Raw genomic sequence first — 27,564 nt, 5'->3', positions numbered from 1 at the left:
AATTGGTTTTAATTCCCTTAAATCAATTTCTTAGCAACCTGGGCTGGATAATCATCACACATACATGACAAATCCAGTCCACCTCCACGCGAATGCGAATACGAATACGAATAATTGTCCCAGCATTCTCCCATTTACCTATATGTTGATTAGGAGGGTCATCAATCAAAATTAGCAGTGATATTGTTTAAGTAAGAACATAAACTTTCTAATAAAAATGAATTTATAATAAGGTTCATTCACTTCTGCTTTAGATTTTAAATTTACAAAGTTTTTATTTTTGATTTTTAGGTTTCCTTAATTAAATATAGGCTTTTTTCTTTCTATCTTAAGTATGTTGTTCAGCTTCAAGCAACAAGGCATTTTTTCTTCAATTTCCTTCGCAATTGATAAGTTTTGGAAGATAGATTCTCTCGCTTCGTTTGCAATATAAAATGATTACAAATAAATATTCTTCTGTTCACGTGTTTTTTTTCACATATTATTTTAAAAATAATATTAAAAAAAAAGTTTTTGTTTGAGCGCTTGCGTTTTGCTTGTTTTGCTTAAAGTGCACCCAACATCTATCTCACTTGCAGCGCCGCATGCATTTTTTGTTTCTTGTAAATTGCTTTTGCATTCATAGAAAATAGGTTTTTTTTTGTTTCTCTTTCATGTTTTGCTTTCTCTCTCTAGTACACTGCTGCTGAGTATGCTAGCAAATTGGTTGCCGTGTGTGTGTGTGTTCCGTATTTTGTTCAATTTTTGTTTTTTGTTTGTGTGTGTGTGTGCAGGCGTTGGAGGCTGGTTCGGGTTTCCGGTTCCGGGATTACACCTCGTCCGGTGCTAGGTTCGAGTTGGTGTAGTGACTGCTGCCATCGCCTCCGTGGTGGTCATCCTGAGGTGTTGCCGATTGGTTCCCCGCCGCGGTGATCGTCGGCGACGGCGTGGAGGTGTTGAGCAGAGTGCCGTCCGTTTCGGTTGTTCCCCGATCTGCCATGGCCTTGACGGTCGCTTCCAGCGAGCGGATGCGGTTTTCGTGCTTCACGATGATTGCCTTCAGCTTCCGGAACTCGTCCTCGAACTTGGTTCTCAGTTCCGTCAGTTCTTTCTCCTGAAATTAGATTGTAACAGTTATAATAGATTCCTGAGTTCAAGGGTTCATAGGGTACTCACCGAAGCTCCGTTGACGACGATGGGGGCGGCCTGCTGTTGACTGGTGGCTTGCGAGGCCGGTGACGACGTTCCGTTGGCTGCCGGTGATCCGTTCGATGTGGTCGTGGTGGCACCTGCCGGGGGTGACGATGATGTTGGCGGTCCGCCGCTCTTTGGTCCACGTGGGGGCATCTTGTCTAGCACGTTCGACTTCTTCGTGACCGTCAGCGTGGTGCTCTGCGCTTGCGACACGTATCCGCCCTTTTCGACAAAGACACGATCCTATTAGCGCTTTTCATACCGTGTTCTTACACTAATAATACTACAAGGTGCCTTACAAACTAATATGTGTTATTTTGAGCTTGTGTGTTGCATGTGAAGTTGTTGATTTGCGTGAATATAAAATGCTTGGATGTGTTTGCTGTGCAAATTTAAACAAAAACTTAAGTTACTCCGACTGATTTTTTTTAGAACATTCTCAACTCAGAATCAGGTGCTTTTCGACTTCTTCCATATATATTTGAAAGGGCAACATATAATTTCTCCAAAGTTTGTATGGATGCTAACACAAAGTCACGATCGTCATTCATTCCGAGCGATCGTCAGTGAAAGAAACGAAAAAAACGATTTTTGCACTCAAACAGCTAGTACCGGGTAACCTGACAAAAAGGCTCATGCTGTCTTCTCTCTCTCTCTGAATGATATTTTTTGATAGCGGGCCGTTATGCCCTCCCCCCATGCTTCGCTAGATCTCCTTACTAACTTTTAAACAAAGATAAAGTGCTCGTGATTGTAAAGACCCTTTTATGCTTCCCCATGAATTGAGAATGTTTTCGAGAAAAAAGTAAAAATGAACAAACAAATATTGAAAACATTCTAGTAGGTAGTTATGTAGTTCACAGCAGGCAAGATCGTGAAAAATGAGAGCAAACTGGTAATACTTTGCACGTTCGCGTAGATTAATCAACATACTTATTTGTATATTTTTTTTTTTCTGCGGAAATATTAAGCACAAAAAAAACAACCTATCAACAAACACGAAAGCAAAAAACATTTTTCGATGTTAAAGGGTGAAAAAGTCCACGCTAACACAAGCCGACAAAAATCAAACGAAGTTGACTGCACATTAGGGTGACTAGAAAAATTGAAAATTTCGGAAAATCGCAAGAGATACCCCCTGGATCGATTGTTTAGGCAAAAACAAGTAACTGTGCCAATTTTAAGCCAAATCGGTTAAGGCTAAGAGGTCGCTTTTCATCGTTGAAGTTTATATGGGGAAAATTGCAAAAATGTATGGGGAAAAACATCGCTTCAGGATTTTTGCAGCAGGTGGCGCAGGTCTCGCCCAAAATTGTCCAAGTGTGAGATTCTTGTAGGAAATTTAATTACCTACAACTTTGTAGAAGAGTGCAAGACGATCCGAATTGATCCTGATGAGTTATTAGCAATGCGATGAAAAGAAATCGGCTTATATACTTGAAAGTATACAAGGGGTATATAGGAAGTATATAAGAAAATATTTTTTTCTAGAAAAATCACCAAAAATCAGGATCAACTCGGATCGTTTTGCACCCTTGGACAAAGTTGTAGGTAATTAAATTTCCTACAAGAATCTTACACTTGGACAATTTTGGGCGAGACCTGCGCCACCCAGCAGAAAATTACTGAAACGATGTTTTCCCCGTACATTTTCGTGATTTTCCCCAACGATGAGAAGCGACCCCTTAGCCTTAACCGATTTGGCTCAAAATTGGCACAGATACTTATTTTTGCATTAGGAATCGAGTCAGAGGGTATCTCTGATGTCGATTTTTTTTATTGTCACCCTACTGCACATTAGGGTGACATGAACAAAGGGAAAATTTTGAAAATTATTCTGAAGGCAAAACAATGTATCTGTTCCAATTTTAATCTGTTTCAATTTCGAACCAAGAAAATGGATGGGGAAAACATCGCTTCAGGATTTTGCCGGCAGGTGGCGCAGGTCTCGTACAAAAATGAAGCGTTTCTTTTCCCCATACTTATTTACGATTTTCACATACAAATTTTAACGTTCATAAGAAACCCCTAAACCTTATTTGATTTAGCCGATGCTATAAATTTTGCTTAAGGAAAAGTTTGAATACAAAATTAATGTCTTCCAAAATTATTTTTTCTTGTCACCCAAAGAACTGCAAATAATGTGGAAGCATTAAATAGAAGGTCTCCAAAATCACGAGCAATATTCTCAAAAAAAAAAAAAAAAAAAAAAAAAAAAAATGCAGGTTATAATGGAGACCTTCTAGTTTATGCTTCACCATGAAATAAGTAGTTGCAAAAACAATCGTTGGTCGGTGTAATCATTTCAGTTATGCGATAAAGCAAACACTTGGTGGAAACACATGCAGCTTGATTTTGGAAACACACTGTTAAGTCAAATAATCACATATTTAGTTTTAAAAGCAAGCCATCCAATGCAAATGAAGTAGAGAAACAAAATATCTGATGTTCATAAGCATTATGTGGTAGTATTATTGAATGCTGTTAGTTACCCTTATTCGTATTGTTGTATCCAACAAAAGATGACCAGGCTTTCAAAGTGAACGTAAAGATTTCAGTTAGTGGTACAACTGAACTTCTCGTTTTCAAAGATCACTTTTGTACGGCCCAGTCCTTCTCTTGGAAAGTCTGTACTGTGGTAAGCAATTGATTAGTGTTGTTTAGCAACTTACTTTGAGTGAAACCAGCTGTGGATCTGCGTCCGAACCAGAGATCCAATCTTCTGCCGATATGGACGCTTCATCTGACAAGGTATCAGGGTAGAGATCTTCCTGAAAGAGCTCGCTTTTCCTGGGCACCGTCATTGAGATCACCTGGCACAAGCCGCTGTTGTTGAGCCGGTAGAATCGGGCCACTTCGCACGTACTGACGTCACATCCACGCTTTGGCATCATTCCGACGGCTCGCTGGGAATCGGGAGTCTGGAACTGATTTATGTAATGGACGAACGGCTGCTCCGGCGTAACTTCAAAGTAGCGAATGACCGAGTCCCCCTTGCCGCACAGGTAGATCAGGTTGGTGTCCGGATCGTACAACGGGAACATGACACCGTTCGATGTGTCCAAGTCTACCATGACTATCGGATCGCCAAGGGCATCCGGTGCCCGCAGAGAATACTGTCGTTCCGAGGATCGGTTGAAACCGGTGGTGAAAATCAGTCCATGTCGCAAAAAGATTGCACGCGTCGCCTTCGATCCTTCGTGTGCAATGGCTTCGTTGAGTATTTCACCCGACCGGGGGTTGAGTATGCGGATTTTCTTGTCCTTGCACGTGGTCACCAGCTGGGATCCGTCCCAGTTCCAGCACGCGCTGTAGATCGTATCTGGATGGCATTCCATGCGTACCAACACCTCGCCAGTTCCGACGTTCCAGATCACGATCAGGTTGTCCGATCCGGCCGTGAGGAGCACATTCAGCGCCGAGGGATGCCACAGGACCAGGCCTACTCTGCGCTGGTGGTATACGAGGTCCACCACCGGATCGGTGAGCGTCCGCGAGAGTCCGCCGTCGGGAATTTGCCATACCTGTGGAAGATAGATTGAAGTTGTATTATCGAACGGTTTTGGGTTAAACTTATGAACTAGGATGCTGTGAAATTGTTTATTTGCACACAATGCGAATCTTTGAATTGTTGAATAATGGCGATTGACGGTAGCTATTTTTCAGACTCACAAAGTTTACCCGATAACTGGGAAATGGTATTACAGTCTGAATAAAATAAACACCTATTTAATTACAAAGCCGGGACCGTGGTGTAGGGGTAAGCGTGATTGCCTCTCACCCAGTCGGCCTGGGTTCGATCCCAGAAGGTCCCGGTGTCAAATAGGGGGATGGCGTCGCTATTTTTAGACCACGTTTTCCACTTTTTCTCATCGAAACCGACTACTTTATCGACTTCATTTTGCTGGGCGAGATAGGACGCCGTCTATTTTTAGACGATGACTCAGCACTTTTCCACTCTTGCACTTAAAAACACCAGATGGCAGCACGATGTAACGCCACGTCCCTATTCTGAGACGAGATTTGTCTGATCACGCCTTCCGCCGGATGGGGAAGTAAATAGGGACGTGGCGTTGCATCGTGCTGCCACCTGGTTCTTTCAAGCGCAAGAGTGGAAAAGTGCTGAGTCATCGTCTAAAAATAGACGGCGTCCTATCTCGCCCAGCAAAATGAAGTCGATAAAGTAGTCGGTTTCGATGAGAAAAAGTGGAAAACGTGGTCTAAAAATAGCGACGCCATCCCCCTATGTTGGCCCCGGTCTAACCTAGAGGTTAGGTCGATAGCTCAGTCCAGGTGTAGGAGTCGTCTCCCTAGGTCCTGCCTCGGTGGAGTCGCTGGTAGGCAGTTGGACTCACAATCCAAAGGTCGTCAGTTCGAATCCCGGGGTGGATGGAAGCTTAGGAGTAAAAAGAGGTTTGCAATTGCCTCAACAATCAAGCCTTCGGACATCAAGTTTCGAGTAGGAATCCCGTAATCGGGAACGCCAAAGCAATGCTGTAGAGCGAATAATTTGATTTTTGATTTGATTTAATTATATCTTTGGTATAATTGTATGCTTTGCATTTCACATCGGAATCGCAAAAATACCCGATTTTAATATTTTTTAGGAATTTAGCAAATGTGTAAGATAAAACAAGCTAAGATCTCTGTGTTGCTTGTTTAAAAGCTTTTGGAAAAATACAAAATGACAAAAGGCTTAAAAAAAAAGAAAATATGTCATGATTTTGTTCTTTTTTTCGCAAATTTGTCTGCAGCCGTGAGATTAAGTGTTACATATTTTATAGCAAATTTAGCAGGGAAAAATATATCTGAAATAAAAAAGTATTTGGAGCTTTGTTCAGTATAAAATTCTACGTCTTTACTCAATATTGCCTAGGTGGTCCTGAAAATTCTTTGTTGACCATTTACAGCATTTTTATGGAAAACGCTAGAATTCCACTTCAAGAAAGTGTTTTTATTCCATAATTTTCTTTCATAATTGTTTGCAATATTGGTATCTTCAGAGCATATTTAGAGCATTAAAAAACCCGTCGTTTGACCAAAGAAGAAAGTCGCTAACTTTTTCTTTTCAAAAGTTCCGCGCGTTAGTGTATTTTTATTCATGTCAGGTAAAAACTAAAATGCGTTTTTCTCATAACATCAACAACCTACGTGCGACAACAAAGCAGAATTACGACGAGTCCAAAACCAATTTAGAAAATAGTATGAATGAGTTTAAAATCAACTTAGTATAATAGTTTAAGAGGCAGTATTTGTAAATAATGCTCGGTTTGTTCTAGAGGTCGTATCGAGGTGCTCCGATTTGGATGAAACTTTCAGCGTTTGTTTGTCTATACACGGAGAAAAAACCGTTCCGAAATTCGTGAACAATGCACCACGAAATCGGGAACAGTGTGATACTCCATGGTACGAAAACGTACCATGAACACTTTCCATGAACTAATTGCAAATCGTGAACGTTTGTTCACGATCCTAAGCTTTCGAAATACTCTGTATCGACGAGCTTTGAGCTTTCAAGCTTTACGATATGGTTACAGCGCCATCTGAACGTCGCGCTCGGGCGCAAATGAAAGCTTTTGTCCTGACATCTGGTGTTGGGTATTGAAAACAAGGATTTAATGTTTGGTTTTGATTTGAAAAGAAAAACCAAAAATAACTGTTCATTTATTTTCAATAGCTAATTAACAAGTCATTTTCACTACTACAACAGCATAACCAGTTTCTTCTTCAATTATCAATAGGTCACAAGCTCTCGTCCAATCCCATCAGGTTGGTTCTTGAATGTTCCGGAACGCTCCCGTTCCTCTCCCGTATGCATTACCGAAAACAGGACAGGGATCCGCTCACTGCCAGATGCTTCAATTCGTTCGATTTCAGGTCGTCCATCCAAACTCTCGAGAACAGGTGTCACGGATGAAACGAGTGAACTGCAGCTAGCACAAGCAAAAATTTGAGATCGATTTTCAACTGCAACAAACAAAAAACTTATTAGTATAAATATGCCAAAATATTGATAAAAAATACTTACCAAACATCGGAATCCGTAATTTAAACCGGAGTTCCGGAGACCGGCAGTGAATTATTCTTCTTAAACGGTTCATTTTAGCCGGAAAATCAGACAGAAAAATCGCGAGTGGCTGCTTGTCTAGACTTGTTTGGCTGGTTTAAGATGGCGACGGCCACTGAGCTTTTCAGGGGACGCGCAGTGAAAACGTAACGCAAAAACAGAAGATCATTCAAAAATTACGCAACGTACTTTTTATTTAAAAGTAAATTATTTTTAAAATTGACATTTCGAAATATTTTAAAGTTATCTACATCTGGAGTTTTTTTTGAAAAGGTCCAATAAACCAAATTTTCAATTTTTGCTTTTTGGGTGTTTCTAGAACCGCCTTGAGTTTGTAATTTGTAATTTGTTGTTTTATTGGGGTATTCAAAAACACCCAAAAAGCAAAAAATAAAAATTTGGTTAATAGGACCTTTTCAAAAAAAAAAATCCAGATATATATAAAAAATTTCGACGGTTTTGTTCGAACGCGAATCAATTCAACACGGAACGTCGGATCGAGGTGCTTTTTGTTGCGTTGGATTCGTATAAGTCCAAGGAAGGTTTTTACGCCAAAAAGTTACAACTTTGGCCACTCTGGAACCGATTCCAGAAAATCTGCAGATTGTATGGAAAATGTTACGTAAAATAAAATTTTGATCACAGGAGGCTGAATAAGCAAAAAAGTTAAAAACGTCATCAAACGAAAAAAAGGCAGAACGAAGTTTGTCGGGTAAGGCTTGTTTTTATATATGATTAAACCTTTTTAAAAGTAAAGAATGGGGTCCTTACAGTTGAGATTAGATTGCTGATATAACAAAATAATATTCAAGCTAAACAATGTAAAAGGGCCCATGTTTATACGGAGAATATGTCCTAATTGGGTCCTAAAATGAAGCTTAGATTGCTGATATTATTGTTTACAGCGATAAAGCTTATTTTTCTGAGTACAATGACCCTTTGTACGAGCACAAAGAGTTTAAAATGGATTTTTAAATCAATTTTGAAAAATTAACCTCGCGGTCCTTCTTGACAGAAAAGCTCCTACTTGACAGCTCGTTCCAAGGGGACCATAGTTGATCCATCGAAAAAATGTTGTCTTGTCATAATTTTTTTTGCATTAAAATGAAAAAAAAGTGATCAGAAATGGTTTTTAATCGTGTTTTTACCGTTGTACATAAAAACTGACATAGAGCTTTAGTACCCAATTGGGTCATAAAATTAACCTTAAATTTTTGATATTATTGTTCACAATGAAAAAGCTTATTTTTTGCGTAAAATTACCCTTTGTAAGACCGCAAATGGTTTTAAATGGATTTTTAAATCGATTTTCAAAAATTAACTTCGCGACCCTTCTTGACAGAAAAGGTTCTACTTGACAGCTCGTTCTAAGGGGACCATAGTTGATCAATTGAAAAAATGTTGTCTTGTCAATTTATGTTTTTCATTAAAATGAAAAAAGTAATCAGAAATGGTTTTAATTGTGTTTGTATATACAAATTAACATAGGGCTTTAAGACACCCGTCGCACCAAATCACGAAGTATTTTAGCAGAACTGATTCTGACAGAATTCTGCTAGAATGGTGGATTTTATTATTATAAGGTGTTACGTCGATTCCGTTTTTTATAGGCTCCTAAAGCCTAAAGCCCTATGTAAATTTATCTTGTACCACTGTAAAAAAAAAAACAGATTAAAACCATGTCTAATGGAAAGGAAGTTAAAAATAACAAGACAACATTCTAAGATGGATCAACAATGGTCCCCTTGAAAAGAGCTGAACATATCACATAATGTTATATACGTAATTACAGTTATGCTACCAAATATCAATGAATTTATGAAAATAAGTTTTTTTCTAAACTTTTTTATACTTTTTTGTTTGTACCCCGTTGGTTGGTCAAAGTCAAATTAAATAGTGACGAACTGTCACTGAAAACAAACGTTTGGTGTGTGTAAACTTCGTGTAAAAGAATGCCAAACTGAAAAGTGACCCCGTTCGTTTGACAACAGTTGGTGTCAAACCATCGGGGTTTGAGTGTACAATGAATTTTGAATAGTTTACAGTAAATTTACAAAAAAATTTCATTGAAAATGTCAGTTTAATTTTTTTTTTGAAGGAGGGAATGAAATTTGTAATGTTTGTTTGTACAGAAATTTTGAAATGTAGTGTTTGTATCCTGCTTACTTTATTATTACTTTATTATTTCCATACAAATTTTCCATATAATTTTTGAAAACTTTGAGTGGAGCTTAACACGGCCTCCAACCCAGCCCCTCTTCCCCCCCAAATACGTTACGTAATAACAGAACGCTCTGTTTTTTAAAAATGATACTGTTTGCCAGTGAATCGTTTTTTGTTTTTTTTTATGATTTTCAGGTGAAAAATTAAAAGTCGTCATTTTGCGATGAATTAACTTCAAGCAATTTGGATATAGCATTAAAAAACAAAAATAAAATAATTCTAATTAAACAAAAAAAATCAGAAAGTTTTCAGTTTTGGCTTTTATGTGGATTGATTTTCGGAAACTTGTTTGAGCACGTCAAATCTCGTTCCACTCCACACACGAACAAAAGACTGTGTTGAACTTGTGTAAGTGTTAGAAAGCTCCCTAGGCGAAAAACAGTTCACATGTAGGTGGCGTCACAAAACCATGAAGCAGGAAAGCTTTTTCAGACATAAGATTGAGTTCGCTATTTCACGAACAATAAGCACGGTATCGTGTTTTTTTCTCCATGATATCATGAACAAGTTCACGATTTCATGAACAGCGAAAGTACGCGATTACATGCACATTTGTTCACGAATTCCAGAACGGTTTTTTCTCCGTGTACATAAGATAAACTCATGCCAAATATGAAAATCATTTTCTGGGGTAAAATTTATCATTTATTTTGCCACAAAATCTGTCACCATTTCCTCATGAATATTACCATCATTTTTTTTTCTCTGTGTGTTACATTGATTTTATTTAAACTTTATAATTTCTTGAGACAGCTTATAATGTTATTGTTTAATACATTTTGACATAAAATAAAATTGAATAGATAGAACATACTTAAGTCCAAACTCAGCTGCAAATCAGCTGTAAAAGCACATTTCCAGCAATTTCCGAAACAATTCAGCTCTTATTCATTGCGCTGTTAGTGCTAGACAATTGCAACTTTTAGTGATGATTGGTTACTTGGAATGTCTTGTCCAATCATTTGATATTTAAAGGTCTTTGTTTCATAGTGCTCTCCAAGTGTTTCGAAATATAAGTTTTAACTCTGTTTTGAAAAGTAAATCGTGCTAATCTCAACTTACCTTGACAACACAATCTTCCGATCCGGACGCGATGACATTGTCGTTGTGTGGACACCATGCAATGTCCAGGACGGGTCCTTTATGTCCACCGACTAGCGCGTGATCGGCAGCGATTCGGCCAACCTGGAAGACATGATGGGAGAACAGACAGAATTAATTTGCTGATCGAAACGAATCGAACCACGTGGGGTCGATCAGAGCACGGGAAGATGTTGTTTAGGTTTCAGCACTCGCTCGATCAATAATTTTCCACCTACGCGTTATTTGGCTGTTCAACCTTTCAAGGGATATTTACGTGAATGTGTGAGAAGCAGCAGCGGGAAAAATGGTTTCTAGCCGAATAACTGCTAAAAATAGTTTTGCGCACGAAAAACGCCGTCGTCATCTCGTGAACGGAACGGAACGATCGACGCCCGAGGGTCACGTCCACTAACCTACATCTCTTTCATGCGTCACCTCTTCGCCCCACCTCAAATGACGTTTTTCCACCATCAAGACCACGGGGAAAACCGTACGATCGTGCGGTGGCGTTCTTGACAATTTTCCACGTTTGACCTTAAATTTTGACCACGTTTTGCGGGCGGGGATTTTATTGCCGTGCGCGACTGACTTTGAACCTGCCTTGATGATGGGCGGCCCCCAAAACGGGGCGGATTCTCTTTATGGATTTATAAATGTTTGCCCCGAAATAGATCTCACCATCGCACACGCGCGCGCATCCTTTCACGTGGCGAATGTTTATTTTCTCCGAATTAAAGCCATTTGCGCGCCAGCCGCGGAAAATGCAAGCAAAATGATGATCATTTTCACAGTTGTTGGTTTCTTGTGTGTCGAAAGAAAGGGGCTCAGAAAGGATTTTCATTTTTGCTTACAACAATGAACAAAACCGGACCGCAAGCGTTGATGGAAATGATCGTCGTTTTGTTTTGCGTGAAAAATAGGAAGAACCCATTTCCTGCACCTCGAAATATGGCAAATATTTGGACCATTGCCGAGCCGTAAATAATCGGGCTGGCATTTAGAGGTGAGAATATAATTTACTGTCGAGAGAAAAAAAACTCAAAAAGCCAATCACGTTTTATTTACGGAACATGAAGTGACACGCTGTCATAAGACCTTAAATAAACTTCTAAATGATCATTTTTTACATTTCGATCTATTTTTAACGCTCAAACCATATAAAGAAATGTTTAATTTTGTTTCATAAAAACTAAAAGCTAACAAAACTAAATCAACTTTTCACATCTAAACATCTTGTGGCTCCTCCAAAATGACTTCATTGTATCAATTTCATGGGGTCGCTTGGTATGCAACGTACATCTTTTTAAGGTTTGATCTTTTATTTTTAAACTTGCAATATGTGTAGATTGTTTGTTTAGCAGATTGTGATCATCTAAGGTTTATGTTGGACATAATTGGGTTAAGGACGTTTATAGGAATATTATAATTATAACTCTAGACTCTGATAACCAAATTTAACCTCATTTCGTGACATTCCACAAAATGGTCAGTAGGGTGCCCAGAATATGGGATTTCAACATAAATAAACTTTGGAAAATATAAACTTTGAATAATATTTGCAACGGCCTTATGCATTTATGGTAAAACATTAAATCGCATTTTTAATATTATGTAAGATGACACGATCACGTCGATTTGCTCGGTTGACCCTCTACTGTTCAATTTTTTATAAATTATTATTTTTCCCGTGACCACCTACATTTTGAGCAACTTTTGTTCTACAAAAAAAACTTGACTTCTCTTGTTTTTTTATTTTTTTGTTTAATTTTTAATATTTTTATTTGCCTTTGGCTCATTCTATACATGGATAGAAATCCTGTAAGCAAAATTGTTTGAACAACAATGTTATCGATTTTGAAAACATTTGCAACGAAATCGAGAAAAATGTTGACGATTTTGAAAACATTTTCATGTTGTCGAATTCAATAACACAATGTTACCGGTTTTGCTTACAGGATTTCTATCCGTGATACCACCTCTTATCATTAGCTTTTGTCTTTTTAGATTTTTTTATGTTTCTACAGCCACTTTTTTATTTTTTGCTTGTTTTCCACATTTTCTGCTATAGAACGATACCATTGTCATTTAAATTGTAAAAAAATGCGTAGAGGCATATTCTGAGACATAACAAAATTTACAGCATACGTATTTTTATATAACATATAGGAAATGTTAGTGAAAACACAGCCAAAGTTGACCCGAGAATAAATAACATTTTTTTAAACATTGCCAATGTCACACAAAACAAGTAAAACTTCCAACCCTAAAATTTTCTCAAATTTAATGAAGTCTTCTTTTAAATGCTTTTTAAAAATTAAAAATTAGTTAGAAATTAGAAATGAACTTTTTGCGATTTTTTAGATCAAAGGCCGCCTCGAGGCGCATTGGATAGTAGAACTCTTAACATTTTAGAAAATTTGAGGGTTGAAAGTTTGACTTGTTTCGTGTAACTTTGACAATGTTTTTTTAAAAAATATTTTTTTCTTTTTCAGCTTTGGCTGTGTTTTTCACTAACATTTCCTATATTGAATGTAAACCAATGTATCCAGTATTTTTAGTAATATCTCAGACTATGCCTCTATGCATTTTTTGAACAATTTAAATTATAATGGTATCATTTTATAGAAGAGAATGGGAAAAACAAGCACAATTTGAAAAAGTCACTTAAAAACACTTAATAATTTCATGATAGGAGATGGTAGAATTAGCCAAATACTATCAACTACAAACATAAAACAAACCAAATAATTGCAAATAAAAATACTAAAAATGGAACAACAATAACATAAAACAAGAGAAGTAAAGCTTTTCGTAAAACAAACAGTTTCTTAAAGAACTATTATTGAAAAATATTGAATAAATTTTTAAGTATTTTTTTTTTTGCTATTATCCACGGTCCACGGTGTACAAAAATCATGTTGTTGTGATATGAATAATATGAATCTGATCTGATTCGAACTATTGAAACCCAAATTTGATTATTTTTACATTTTTTTTTTTGTTGCTAGAATAAAACAAATGTGAATCTGATGAATATTCATCAATAACTGATGAAAATTCATAATTTTCTGGGGTAAAATTAATCATTTTTTTTACACAAAATCTGTCACCATTTCCTGATGAATATAAGCATCATTTTTTTTCTGTGTAAACATTGTTTCGTGATTTTTTAGTTAAAATATTATTCCTATCGAGATCAATCGAATCCCCTGCTAAAAGCAATCATGTTATATCTCATTAGAACACAGCGGCAGACCCTGTGATTTTTATGGCTTATCTACAATCACTTTACTTAGAAAATTGCACTTAGCTTAAGAAATTGTACAATGGAAAAGTAATCAATTTAGAAACTTAACGTATGGTTTGGAATTGGTTTGGAAAATTTCAAAATCTACGGTAAGGTGACGTTTCTATATCAAAGGTAAACAAACAACTGCATAGCAACATATATCAGCCCAGCAAGTTTTCTAAGTTGATTGTATACGACGGCCGTAATGGCCTATCTACAATCATTTTACTTAGAAAATTGTACTTAGCGTAGGAATTTGAATCCATGCAAAGGAATCTGATCTTCCAAAATGATAAAGTAAGCAAATTGGTGACTTGACGTATGGTTTGGAAAATTTCAAAACCTACGGCAAGTTGACGTTTCTATATCAAAGGTAAACAAACAACTGCATAGCAACGTATAACAGCCCAGCAAGTTTGCTAAGTTGATTGTAGATGACGACAGTAAGTAACGTACTATTTCTAAGCAATTTATCTGTTCTACGCAACTTAACTATTCTAAGTAAAGTGATTGTAGATAGGCCATAATTTGCGTACAGTCCACTATGGGCCAACTCCATACAAACAGGCGGCCAAATTATTTTCTTTTGCTTTTTAAATTTTTTTTCATACAAATTTGGGTCATTGTATGGTATTGAAATGATATACGTCGATTTTTATGACTTTTCATGTTTTTCAATAGTGGATTGTTTATAATAAATAGTCTTTTCAAATTTTTGCAAGTGCAAAAGAATTGCGTATATATTTTATTGCATGTTTATATTATTAAATTATGGATAAGCTAATACATCCCCACTTTAAGGACACAACCCCTCCCTCCATTTTCTTTCACCCCCCCTCCCTCCTCCCCTCCAACAAAATTTTGTTAAGCGTAATAAATCCATTTTAAGTCAAATAAAATATTATATAATATTTACTGCTGTGTGTTTCTTTTTGTGAGTCCATGCCATATAACTTGAGACCCACCGCCCCCACCCTTACGGGCATAAATTGTGAAAATTTTAATTGTTAAATCAAATAACAGAAAAATTAATTTTATTCAAAATATTAATTATGAATTAAAACTATAAAATACAAAACATATTCTTACTAATCCTAATGTTCTTGTTCATGAAAATTCATTTGATTATAGAGTTTCTGAGGGCTTCAGGATATGTTAAAGGTACTTTTATGATGTTTTGTACTAACCAACATAGAACTTAAATGTGGATCAGTTTCATGGATTGATCGCAGAAATTCATCATGCTAAGTCAATATTTTGCTGAATACTTTTTTCGGTATCAAACTGAGATTCTCCAGTTTCGCTTGAGAAAGTTCGGTGCGAATACCTTATTTTGACTAAGGTACTCAATTTTAAATGTAGGCAACAGAAAATTCCAATAAAGTCATTTCGAACTTCTTGAAAAAAGATATTGAATTTTGAAGCGACGATGCCCACGAAGTAGGTAGCAAAGCAAATGAAATAAACGGGCACATATGTAGATTGCAGCAAATTTTGATAAAACGTAAATGTTCAAAATGGCATATCTCCGAAAACGCAAAAAATCGCAGGCTGGAAATTTCAGCAATGTTAGATTATGATCCAATTTTTCAAGTGATCTTAGTTTCATGTTTAGCATCGGTTAGCAAAAAATGAACAAACTTAGAGCTTTGAAAATTTGGATTTTTCTTAGTTTCGAGAAAAAAATATCAAAAAATATTTGGAGAAGGTCACTTTTTTGAAACAGTCAATGTCGATATCTCAGCAACTAATGGTCCGATTTTCAATGTTAAAATATGAAATATTTGTGAAATTTTCCGATCTTTTCGAACACAATATTTTCAAAATTTTCAAATCAAGACTAACATTTCAAAAGGGTCAAACATTCAATATTACTCCCTTTTAAAATGTTATTCTTGATTTGAAAATTTTAAAAATATTGTTTTCAAAAAGATCGGAAAATTTCTCAAATATTTGATATTTTAACATTGAAAATTTCGATTTAAAAAAAAAATCAGTATTGATTAAAAAATTCATAACTCGGTCAATGATTTTTTGCACAACCTTTGACATTTTAGTTGGCATTTTATGTCTTCTAAAACATATCAAAAAATAAAAAAAAATAAAAATAGTGTCTTTTTGCAAATCAAGTGTTAGTGATAAAAAGTTAAATAAAAAAATTACCAATTTTTTTTACCGTGTATTATTTTTTTCCAGTGTAGTCCGTATCCATACCTACAACTTTGCCGAAGACACCAAATTGATCAAAAAATTCCTTCAAAAGATACAGATTTTTGAATTTTCATACATCATTTTTGTATGGACAGCTGCCAAATTTGTATGGAAAATTATATGGACAAACTAATGATGCAAAATGGCTTCTTTGGGCATACCGAAGGCACCAAAAAAGTTTCAGTCGGATTAAAAAATACAAAACAAAATCGAATGACCGAAATCTGGGAGAACTGCTCATTTATGGATTTCAAGGGTCTATGTTTTTCTTTGAAAACTTGATATAAAACGTAAACATTTACAGCCGGTCAATACATCAATCGAAAGATCGCAAGAAAATCTTTCACATGCAGGTATATGTAAGTCATTTTCTATGATTTTTCGAGCATTGGCCGATCTGTAAACTGTTCCGAATATGAGAGATGACTGTACTTTTCTACGTAACTTTTCTATTTTCCTTTACTTAACTTTTCTATGCTAAGTGATTGTAGATCGGCCATTAGACCTTTAGGTTTTTTTAAGTTGTAGTACAGATTGTCAAGGAAACAGATTACCAAATTTTTGACAGATCCAAACGCGCTGGACACCAATCGCCCTTTACGCCCAGCAAAACGGTCTACAGTCGACTGTGTTTTTTTATTAAGAAAAATAAAAACATTTGTCAATTTCTTGCTCAATTACTCAAACTATTTACGTTATTCGATTATTCTAAGTGAAAATTGTGCGAGGACTTCGGAAAATCGATCCTGAATTGTAATAACTACTCCTTTCTGAATGGTAGCGTTTGTTTTTCATTTAAAGTTAAGTTCTATTTTTTTGCAGAGAAACAATTGCAAATTAAAATTGAAAGTTTCCATAGATTGAGAGTTTCGGATATTTCTCAACCTGCTCGCATGGTCCACGTGAGAAAAACGCCAGCATGGTTCTGACCTAGCATACTTTTATTTTGCTTAGCATACGCCTAGCTATTTGAGTAGGAATAGACGCCAAACCGCGATGACGGATCAACGAGAATCTCAGCGGAAGCGCGATACGCGGAAAACGGCTGATGATGTTCTTCTTCTCTAAGATCTCGTTTTATTTTTTTCTCAATTTCGCCTCCTCACTCACGCCTCCCGACTTTTCCAACAGATGATCCGATTGAAGGCGGTCAACACTCGTGGCGGGGTGAAAAAAAAGTGTGAATAAGCAAAAGTGTAGCGAAAAAGTGCTATAACCTAAACCAACACTTTATTTCTTAAATTTGGACAGCGTATAAATAGACTTTTAAACATACGGTTCTATTTTCGAGTTCGCAGTTCTTGTACGCTTCTCGCTCGTGCTGCTTTTGCTAGATTTGGTCGCCGGCGAGGAGAAGAAGCAAATGTAGCATACTCTCATTCTGCGCCCTCTGAATTTTCGTGCGGCCGGCTTTGACTCATCGGTCTTGCTCGCGGAGAATGTATAAACTCACGCGTCTGGCTCTGTGGCCCGCAACAAAGTGCATACAGATGTTGTTGCCGGTGTTGCTATTGCTGTTGTTGTTGGGTTCAGCCCGAGCGAGGCGAAGAATTGTTAATCCGAATGTTACTGAGTTGAATTTGCATCGTCACATGCTGCACTTGTCGAGTTGCTGATTTGTTTTATGTTGTAGCTTATGGAAACCATAAGACAAGGGAATTTGTTTGTGACATAGTCAACTCTGTATTTTTAGAAGCTTGTATTAGAAAATGGAGCTAGACATTGAAATTCAGCAGTTTGGCGAATGATATTTCGCAGCAATTTTGTAGAACAAAAGCTTGTTCAAAATCAAAATGGGTCATTTTTAGCTCAAATTTGTTTTTGGTTTAGTCCTGTGTCGAAAAAAAAGGTTCGTTAAGATCCCCCTGCCTTCTCCCTTTAACCCTCTACAACCCAACCCCGCCTTCAGACGGGTTTAGACAAAAAAATTGCCAAAAATCCATTTTTCAACAAATTTTTGATCTTTGAAAAGCATTAGAAAGAAGAACTCTTAAATTTTAGAAAATTCATGGGTTGGATGTTTTACTTCTTTATGTGACTTTGCCAATGTTTTTATAAATGTTATTTTTTAGTGGTCAACTTTGGCTGTGTTTTTTTACTAACATTTACTATATTTTAAGTAAAAAGAAGTATGCAGTAATTATTATAGTGTCCCAGACTTTGCCTCTACGCATTTGTTTATACAGCAATTCCCCACGAAAACAGCAAGGAAAAAAACAAAAATGCTCGGATCGGGCTCAAAATTTTTCTGGGGGTTCCCTGGCCGAAATAATTAGACCCGTATTTTTTTTGTTTGGCCATTAGGGTGACCTACGCCGTGTTAGGGTGGTCTGAAAAATTGCCATTTTCGTCGATTTTCGCAAAAACCACTTTTTTTCGAAAAATCATAACTCCTAGCCATTTTAACCGATTTCAATTGTCTTATACGCAAATGAAAGGTGATAAGTTGGCCTTTTAAAGAAAAATAGTAAAAAGTTTCAAAAATCTAGCCTAACATATGAAAAGGGCGTATGAAACTTTAAAATGTCGTTTTGACGGTGTCTGGACCAAAGAGCCTATGTCTGGAAATATTTTTATCGGATTCCCCGGACATTTTTACATAACATACTAAAATATGGGAGGAGTTCATTAACAGGATTCCGAAATATGATTTTTTGAAAATAAAATCCGTGTTTTTCACTAAAACTGTTATAACTTTAAAATTTCAGCGATGACCTATAGATGTTTGGGTACCAAAATTTTCGTAATTAAAAGACGAAACTTCTTACTATTTTTCTTTAAAAGGCCAACTTATCACCTTTTATTTGCATATAAGACAATTGAGATCGGTTAAAATGGCGAGGAGTTATGATTTTTCGAAAAAAAGTGGTTTTTGCGAAAATCGACGAAAATGGCAATGTTTCAGACCACCCTAACAAGGCGTAGGTCACCCTAATGGCCAAACAAAAAAATACGAGTCTAATTATTTCGGCCAGGAAACCCCCAGAAAAAATTTGAGGCCGATCCGAGCACTTTTGTTTTTTCCATGCTGTTTTCGTGTGGAATTGCTGTATAATTAAAATGATATGGTGCCACTTTATAGCAGAAAATGTGAAAAACAAGAAAAAATATATTACAAAGTGACTGTAAAAAAAGAAAAAAATAGATAGGCAAAATGTAATGATAGGAGGTGGTAGAATAGGCCAAATGCTACCAAAAACAAACATAAACTTAGCAAGATAAATGCAAATTAAAATACTAAAAATAAAACAAGAAAAACAGAAAACAAGAGAAGTAAAGTTTTTCGTAGAACAAAAGTTGCTCAAAATGACCTCCTGAACACGGGAAAAATAAAAATTTTCGAAAGAAATGGGCTGTAGAGGGTTGATATTGGCTCAAAAATCGAAATGAAAAACTGTTTTCAAAAACTTTGAATTTTAAATGGGATAAGTCGTGCATTCATTCAACTGAAAACAGTTTAAAATGCATTTTCCTGCCTTGATAATAATGCTAGCATCAGTAAATCTGTTTAGACATATTTTGGATTTTTATGAAATCCGGATGAACTTTATAGTCCAGACTCGATTATCCGAAGGCGTTCGGAAATAATCGCGATTTTTTTTAATTGTCGAGTGTGTTGTGTTGACGCTTAAACTACACCGCAGATTTTGAATTTGCAAAATAGTTCCAGCTGTCAAAAAGCTTATTCGCTTTTTCCAAAAGTTGCTGATGTTAAAAGAAAGAAAAAAAAAATACAAAAACATTTTTTTAACGATTTGAAGAACCGGATTATCGAACTTTGGATAATCGAAACATCGGGTAATCGAGTTTGGACTGTACCGCAAAAAGATTTTTTCGCTTAAAAATGAACTTTTCAACACTTTTTCATAAACTACGTGGACACTTTATTAAAAATCTGTTTTTGCGAAAAATTGGATTTCCTCCAGATATCTAGAATAAAGTACAGAACATTTTTGTTTTGTTTTGTTTTTTTTTCATCTAAGAGAGCACACGATGTTGAACTAAACTGCATCAATAACTTAAATGTGTTGAAAATGCATCAGGGACATTTATGCGAACATGGGCTGTTTAAAATACAGGATATTTTTTAATTTGAATTGAAATAAATCACAAAATAACTTTGAAGTGCATAAAAAGTTTCATAATTTTCCAGAATATCAAAAGATTCTTAGATTTTATTAAAATCTGTGTGAAATTGAAAAAATTACCCAAAGATGGAACACAAAACTACGCACCTTATTGTGAGGCAGCACGATGAAGGCACCTCCGCCCGCCGACTCGACGATGATGGCCAGGAACTTTGGGTTCACGGCGCAGAACGTCGAGTCCCAGCTGCTCTTGGATACTCTGATGTTGTCATAGCATTGCTCCCGCTTGAGTGCCTGGCCGTACACGTGCCGAAATTTTGAGCTTCTCACGACGCGAAAGGACATTTTCTTCCCCCTATGGTTTCACTTTCTTTTCTCTTTTTTTTTCTTTCTTAGGGGCACTTTTGATTATTTTTTTTGATATTTTTTTTGTCGTCGGACCGATTACCTTAATCACAACTGATCACTGATTGATTTTGCTTAAATTTTGGCTACACTGCTAATTTGATTTGAGTTACACTTTAATTCCTACGTTTCCTACGTAAAGAGCACGATTCCTTCGACAGTAAATGTTACAAACAGGAAAGAAACAAGAAAAAACCATTTGTTAGCGATTAAGTATTGCGATTGCGAATGTTTTCACTGCAAACAACCTTCCCGAAGGTGCGGTAACCCCAAAATTGATCATTTCAGTCAATTAGTAGGTGTTATTTGTTCGTATTACAAGCCAAAGTAGGTTGGTTTATCTCTGTTTCCGCCGAATTTCGTAGCTCGATAAGCCCAATTGTCAGGAAACAAGGGGTAATTTGGGAAGGAGAAAAGTATCGAACAGCCAAAAACAAAAAAAGAGACACCATTCATGGACACCACGCGCGATACGTCGTCGAAGGTGGATTTGGCCGATTGACGAACGAGGAGACTCACGCGCGCGTTCACCAAACGGACAGACAGCCGTTTGCGCAGGAAGGCTGCTAAATCGAATTTTGAAGTGGATGATGTCAGCGCCGTGGATTTAGAATATATTACGACCTGTGGTGCGCGGCCTTACAGCGGCGGTTGTCGATGTCCGCCGGTGTGCGAGTGAGTTGTGCGAAGCAAAATTATCTAATTTGCTGTCAAACAAGAAAAGGCGATCTTCGCCTATCGGGAAGTTTTTTTTTTGGGAAAGAGTTGACGGCGATAGTCGTCGATGGGTGTGTCGATGGAAAGTATTCCTTTTAAATTTTAATTTTAATTTGATGGAGTTGTTTTAGTGGAATCTTAACTACACATGTACACTCTATAAAACGGAGCAACTCGCATAATCTTTTTGAACACATTATCAGCCCGGCTGTTATCAGTTTATCATCAATGTTTTACCTCGGGGGGCTTACGCCTTATCGATTTTGTAAATCGAGGCTATGCAGATAAATGTTTTGATCAGTAAAACTTCATTTTATGTCCCATCATTGTTCAGTTACTCAACTACTCAAAAAATGCTGCTTCGTTTAGCGCCAAGAATTTCCGACTACTCTACTGCCCCTGATCGCATAAATTTCCCATATGCATTTTCATCGTTTTTGAGCTATTGATGCAGTGGCCCCGGACTAACCTAAAAAGGTTAGGTTGTTAGCTCAGTCCAGGTGCAGGAGTCGTCTCCCTGGGTCCTGTCCTGGTGGAGTCGCTGGTAGGCAGTTGGACTCACAATCCAAAGGTCGTCAGTTCGAATCCCAGGGTGGATGGAAACTAAGGTGTAAAAAGAGGTTTGCAATTGCCTCAACAATCAAGCCTTCGGACACCTAGTTTCGAGTAGGAATCTCGTAATCGAGAACGCCAAGGCAATGCTGTAGAGCGAATAATTTGATTTTCTGACATTTATGCGAACATGGGCAGTCTAGAACCCTGTGGGTTAGAACATGTTGGTTTGACAAATTCAAATTTGGCATACCAGAAACTTTACTAGGAATTGGCAAAATCCTAAATACGAGATCGATTGGACGAGCAATCCAAGCCAAATATATTTTTCTTATGATTTTGTATGGGGAATTTAACTTTTTCCATTATTGCTATTTTCAGCATGTAAGCCATTTCAGTAATATTAGCATAATCGGTGTGGATTTTGTAGAACATAAAACGATTTGGTTTCGTTTACAGATACTTTTTTTTATTTCAGACTGCAAAAATGTCGAGATGATGAATCAACAATTGTTCTTAAGCTTCATAATAATAAATTGCCACAAAGGTGTTCCAAATTTGTGGGTGTTCCAAATTTGTGGGATGACTGTGTCATATTGGTGGTACAGACCACACAGACTATGGGAGTCAAAATGACAAAATTTGTGAAATGATAAGTTCGCGAATCTGTGAACCAAAATTAAAATAAATTGAATTAAAGTATTTAAACTGTAATATTCGACGAGCAGTTTTCATAAGTTTTATTTTTTTTATAATCCAGAACCACAGACCCATGAAATATGTAGTCATCTGAACAAATTTTGACTATTGTTTCATCAATTGATGTCTTTTATGCGGAAAAAAGCCATTTGAAAATAAAGTTTTTTTTTGTGTGTTATGGACTCCCTTTTCCTATGATGAACATGGGTTCATAATCCGATTGTGGACCCGGGTCTACTATAGGAAAACTTTTTTTATATCTAATTTAAGGCAGTTGCAAATATTTTTCAAAGTTGATGTTTTCAAAAAACTTCAAAATGTTCATGAGTCATATTAACTGAAAACAATCTAAAACGTATTTTTCTGCAATTGAAATCATATTTAGCATGTTTGGACCGGATTTAAAATATCTTGATTTTTTTTTTCAAATTCCAATGTACAGCACCGCAAAAACTTTATTTTTGGCAAGAAAGTAAATTTTCGTCAATACTTAGGTATTTGGAAATTAATGATTGCAAAACAACTGGACAGGTGTATAATGCATTTTTAAACACCTTATTCATTCAAATGTTGCTGTGTCACGTAACTTCAATTTTTATTTTTTATTTATTACTTTGGAACAGTCAAAAACAGCTGTAATTCATGATCAAAGTGCTGATAGACCGATAATGGAATTAGGCTGAGAAATGGTACATAGTAAAGAAAAAAAAATGAATTTTGGAATGTTGAAAATTTAGTAGGTTGCATATTACCTCTTTTTTTTTGAGTAATATTACATAAAAAATGTGTAAAAATGTGAACCTGATGAATATCCATCAAAAACTGAAGAAAATTCAACATTTTCAGAGGTAAAATTAATATTTTTTTTTGACACAAAATCTGTCACCATTTCCTGATGAATATTACCATCATTTTTTTCTGTGTAGTTGATGGGTTTTCTTACAAAAACCACCCTTTTAACACTCTTCCGGATTCAAATATTGATGTCTACCCGTAGTTGCAAAATTTTTATTGACCCTTGTTACAATCTATCGGATTTTCATCAAAAAAGTTTTTTAAGCAAAACTTTTGAAGTACATAACTAAACATCAAAATTTTCAATAGGATCTTATGGGACCCCAAGACGGATCGAATTAGACCAAAACAGTTGAAAACCATTCAGCCAGTGCCGAGATAATTGAGTGAGATTTTTTAGTGCACACATCCACACCACAAAATATACTTGCTCATTTAGAATTAAGACAGGAACTACTCAGCTGATGATTGAATGATTGATAGACCATCCAATCGATGTCGATAAATATTAACGACTGCACTATGCCAGAACAATTCACCCCTCTCCCTAATTACCCCTTATATGTATGGTTTCAGGATAAGTGAAATTCAAGCCTGACTCTAACGCCGAAAAGTCGAACCGAAAGTGTTGTTTTGTTCGATTTCGGACTCTCTCTGAACTCTTTATTCCTATGCTCGAAAACGGGCAGTCCGAGTGTTGTATTATTAAAACTTTAAATTAATTACCGCTCAGTAATGCGCTGGAATGCAATGGAAAAAAGATACATAATAAAACGCTTCATCACTCCCAAAAAAGGAAGAAAAAAAAAAAACAAAACGCTCAGTGAGCTCTCGTGAAAATAGCTCAGCCACACCGGATGTACGATGATATCATTCATCACACGAGGAGAAGCATAAGTTCTCTTCTCCCTTTTTTTGCGCTCAATGCCATCCGTTGTGTTTCACTCGTCGTCGCGCTTGATTGTGTGTGAGTGTTTTCGATAAGAAAACAAACGGAGCTCGCCGATTAGTAATGTGAATAATTTCTCTGACTGTGGTCAATTGTCGTGCATACTAGAGAGGAGACACGAGGATCAAACTGGTTACAGGATGCGTGAGTGTTGAAGCAGAAAACTACCTTAGACTTTCAGTTTTCAGCATTTTTTTTCAAGGTACTCCGAAAAAAAGTGGTTTATACTAAAATCCGAGGTTTGTGTGGCAAAAAATAAATAAACACACCCACGGAGTTTCTGTGCAGTACTTTTGAGGCAAGTCTTGTCGACGTCAACCAAATAGAGGAGAGGAGGTACAGCAAAAAATAAAAAAGAGCTGAAGCCGAACTAAGCCTGGAAGAGTGTTGTCGCAGTCGCTTCTTGGAAGACTCGAGCAGGTGCGGCTGCAGGACTGCCTTTGGCCACTGAACACAGAACCGGTGAACTCTTGGTGATTTTATTTTCTTCTCACGTCAACTCTCCACTTTATGCAAACACCATCATTTGACCTAGTTTGCGTACACCGACTCAACTCGACGACGTCGACGGCGGTCAGCAGTGAGTGTTGGACGGTCTTTTTTTTTTGGTTGGAGAGTTGGTGAAATTTTTCGACACCGCACACTCGATATGGTTAGATCATTGGACAAGTCGCCAATAGCAAACGCAGAGTTCTAAGTACGTGACTTTCCTGAACAAAATCCAACCTCGGCGTACGGCTCATCTACACCACTCCCACATAACCTCACTCAAGCCGACTTATCGGCTCTCTTTACGGGGTATTATCGATGAAGAAGAAAAAAATTAGCACCTGCGATATCGTACCGTACTGTTAGATTAACACACAAAACCCGGTACTCGACTCGGCGATGATTTGGCACACGTATCTGCTGCTGCTGTTCTCTGATAACTCCACAACTCAACACACACTTTGGCGCATAATACTCTACACAATTCCTTCCTTGTACTACCCGACTAGGTGGGTCCTTACTAGCGACGACGAGGCACGAAAATTCACAAATTCATACCACAAATAAACACGTCATTTTCGAACGGCCGAGATTTTGCTACTCAAAGTAGGACCTTCGTCGTCGGGCCTCTTCTCTGGCTATCCACCGCACGAATTATACTGCCACGAAAAGCAAGAAAAAAAAAACACACACACTTTTGTTAATACACACGCATCCACAACTTGCCTCTTTCCTCGACGACGACGACCGACCGACTACTACACATCTACACTAGAGACCCTAAATAGGGAGACTGGTCTAAGCTGGCTAAATCGATCTGGCAACGTATGTTTTGAGCTTGGCAACACTGATAAGTTTTGCTGGGCGTAAAGGCAAATGCTCGTTTGGATACGTCAAACTCGTGTCTGTTTGGGTACGTCAAATTCACTTCGACCAGTCTCCCTATTTAGTATCTCTAATCTACACAGCCAACAGCCAACTGAGTGTATCGTTGGCAGACGGCGTCCCGAACGGGCGATGGAAACAAAAATCTTGGGACGAGTGGGAATCGAACTCGTGCTGGCGACAAATAAGCCCCTGACTAAACCAACAGAGTCACGGACGCAATATCAGTGGCGAAAGAGCTAAATGGTATCATCCATCTAGGAGAGATTTATGTTTTAATTTGATATGTTTGCAACTAATTTTAAACATTTAACAACATCATTTTTCCTTTCTTCCTAGAATATGTCTCCCTCCGTTTCTAATTAATTGAAAAAGGGAGTAAAAAGATCTTTTGATGCTTCAAACAATGCCTCATCTCAAAACAGAAATACATGTTTTTAAAACGATAGAATTACAACATTTTCAATCGTGTTACATGTATCTTTATTTTGCGCTTTGCAGTCTTTGGATTTTCTTACGAACACGCAAATTAGTTATCTCATGATCAGGGATGGAATAATCTTTATCGAGGGTTCCTTACATCAATCACTGCGAGAGAAATTCTCAAAAGAGAGAAACGCTCTTCTCTCTGTCTCTGTGCAATATCGATCTCACTTATTCATCAGCAGGTGAAACGTCATCTTTGTCAAATGTAGTGATGCAAAGGCAAACAGATAATTTCATCAAATCCTTTACTGATTGTTTTCTGATAGTTTTGGAGCGATTTTCGTACTCCTGCTTCATCACGCCTCACTTTTGTTGGCGAGACAAATTCGCTTGTAATTTTTTTTGTGATGATTCCAAAACTGCTCAGTGCCTTTAAAAACAACAAAATTAATTATGTTGATCTTATTCGGAAAGTCTCATTGATATTTTTAAATTGCTTGACCAGATTTCAAAAGCCGTTATTTGGTTTACAATGTGTAGCCTCTTGTCAGGCAAAGAAAAAAATATATTAGGCTGTACATTTATAATTATAAAATTGTGTGGATGATTATAAAAATCAATTCAGGTTGTTTTCATTGCACTGATCCCTAAAAATTTAGCGAATGAGTATAGTTTGGTAATTTTAAGATTGTGGGGATTATTATAAAAATCTATTCAAAATGTTTTCATTGCATTGATCTCTGAAAATTGAAGAGAATGAGTATAGTTTCCTAAAATTCGGAAATTCCGGGAATTTCAGGTTGCAAACGCCCAAATTTCTCTGCCGTCTTTTCCGTAACACTGCCAAAAGGTATGTATACGGTCAGTGATATATGTGTTTACTTAGCAAAAGAGTTTTGCAATCTAGTAACTTGCCTAAGTTTTGAGCACCTTTGGATAAGTAGGTCCACATTTAAACCATTCATTGTTGGTATAAAATTGAATGCGATATCTGCATTTTTTATATTTTATCCTGGAAAAAATACAATGCCCAAAGTGAAGTTTTTTTTTTAATTTGAAAGCACCATTACATAAATTCCACCAAAAATCCACTCTATGACACACCGAGCGGGTGTCTAGTCGACGAATCGTTCTTGCGTTCGTCGGTTTTCTCAAATATAAGTGTAGTAGAAGAAAAAAAAAAATAAACGCGTTCAATGAGGGAGAAAGGAGAAACAGCAGAAAATTCCATCACATACAGCCAGCCGCCCCCGTTCGTCTGGTTTCGGCACTAAATTTTTGCCCGTTTTCTCAATGAAACTAACAGTCGGCAGGTAATCGAACACACACCGTTTGCACAGAACCGATACCTACACGAAAAATATTCACAAAAAATAACAATTTCTACGCCTAAAACGTGTAACAAGAACTCAAAAACTGGATGTATATTAAATTTTTAATGTATCACGATCAATCCAAAAAAGGCAATGATCAAGTTGGGCTTGCCCGATGTGGCAGACGTAAACGATGGTTT

The 27,564-nt window shown here is 36.9% G+C and overlaps 1 protein-coding gene across 5 annotated transcripts; it reads right to left on the bottom strand.

The window, feature by feature from the left end:
* Window positions 1-271: 271 nt before the first annotated feature.
* LOC6033463 (coronin-6) lies at window positions 272-27,537 on the bottom strand. Of its 5 annotated transcripts, none has more exons than XM_038263159.1 (6): window positions 27,405-27,537; window positions 20,282-20,691; window positions 10,526-10,648; window positions 3,846-4,697; window positions 1,156-1,416; window positions 272-1,093 (listed from the first exon to the last, which is right to left on the bottom strand). In XM_038263159.1, the coding sequence occupies exons 2-6, from the start codon at window positions 20,477-20,479 to the stop codon at window positions 809-811; spliced, it is 1,719 nt and encodes a 572-aa protein (XP_038119087.1). In that variant the 5' UTR covers window positions 20,480-20,691; window positions 27,405-27,537; the 3' UTR covers window positions 272-808. The 5 variants fall into 5 exon arrangements, with proteins under 5 accessions (XP_038119087.1, XP_038119088.1, XP_038119086.1 ...); XM_038263160.1 differs by lacking the exon at window positions 27,405-27,537 and adding an exon at window positions 25,082-25,457; XM_038263158.1 differs by lacking the exon at window positions 27,405-27,537 and adding an exon at window positions 25,096-25,457.
* Window positions 27,538-27,564: the final 27 nt, after the last annotated feature.

The sequence above is a fragment of the Culex quinquefasciatus genome, chromosome 3 (assembly GCF_015732765.1).
Source record: "Culex quinquefasciatus strain JHB chromosome 3, VPISU_Cqui_1.0_pri_paternal, whole genome shotgun sequence".
Classification (NCBI taxonomy): domain Eukaryota; kingdom Metazoa; phylum Arthropoda; class Insecta; order Diptera; family Culicidae; genus Culex; species Culex quinquefasciatus.
Note: the sequence above shows the minus strand (reverse complement) of the source record. Positions and strands in the feature narration are given on the sequence as shown.

Excerpts from the sequence above, each read along its gene's own strand:
- LOC6033463 (XM_038263159.1), bottom strand. The coding sequence starts at position 20,479 with ATGTCCTTTCGCGTCGTGAGAAGCTCAAAATTTCGGCACGTGTACGGC. Across the intron at positions 1,417-3,845 it reads CACAGCTGGTTTCACTCAAA|GATCGTGTCTTTGTCGAAAA; the intron begins GTAAGTTGCTAA and ends AAGCGCTAATAG. Across the intron at positions 1,094-1,155 it reads TCGTCGTCAACGGAGCTTCG|GAGAAAGAACTGACGGAACT; the intron begins GTGAGTACCCTA and ends ATCTAATTTCAG.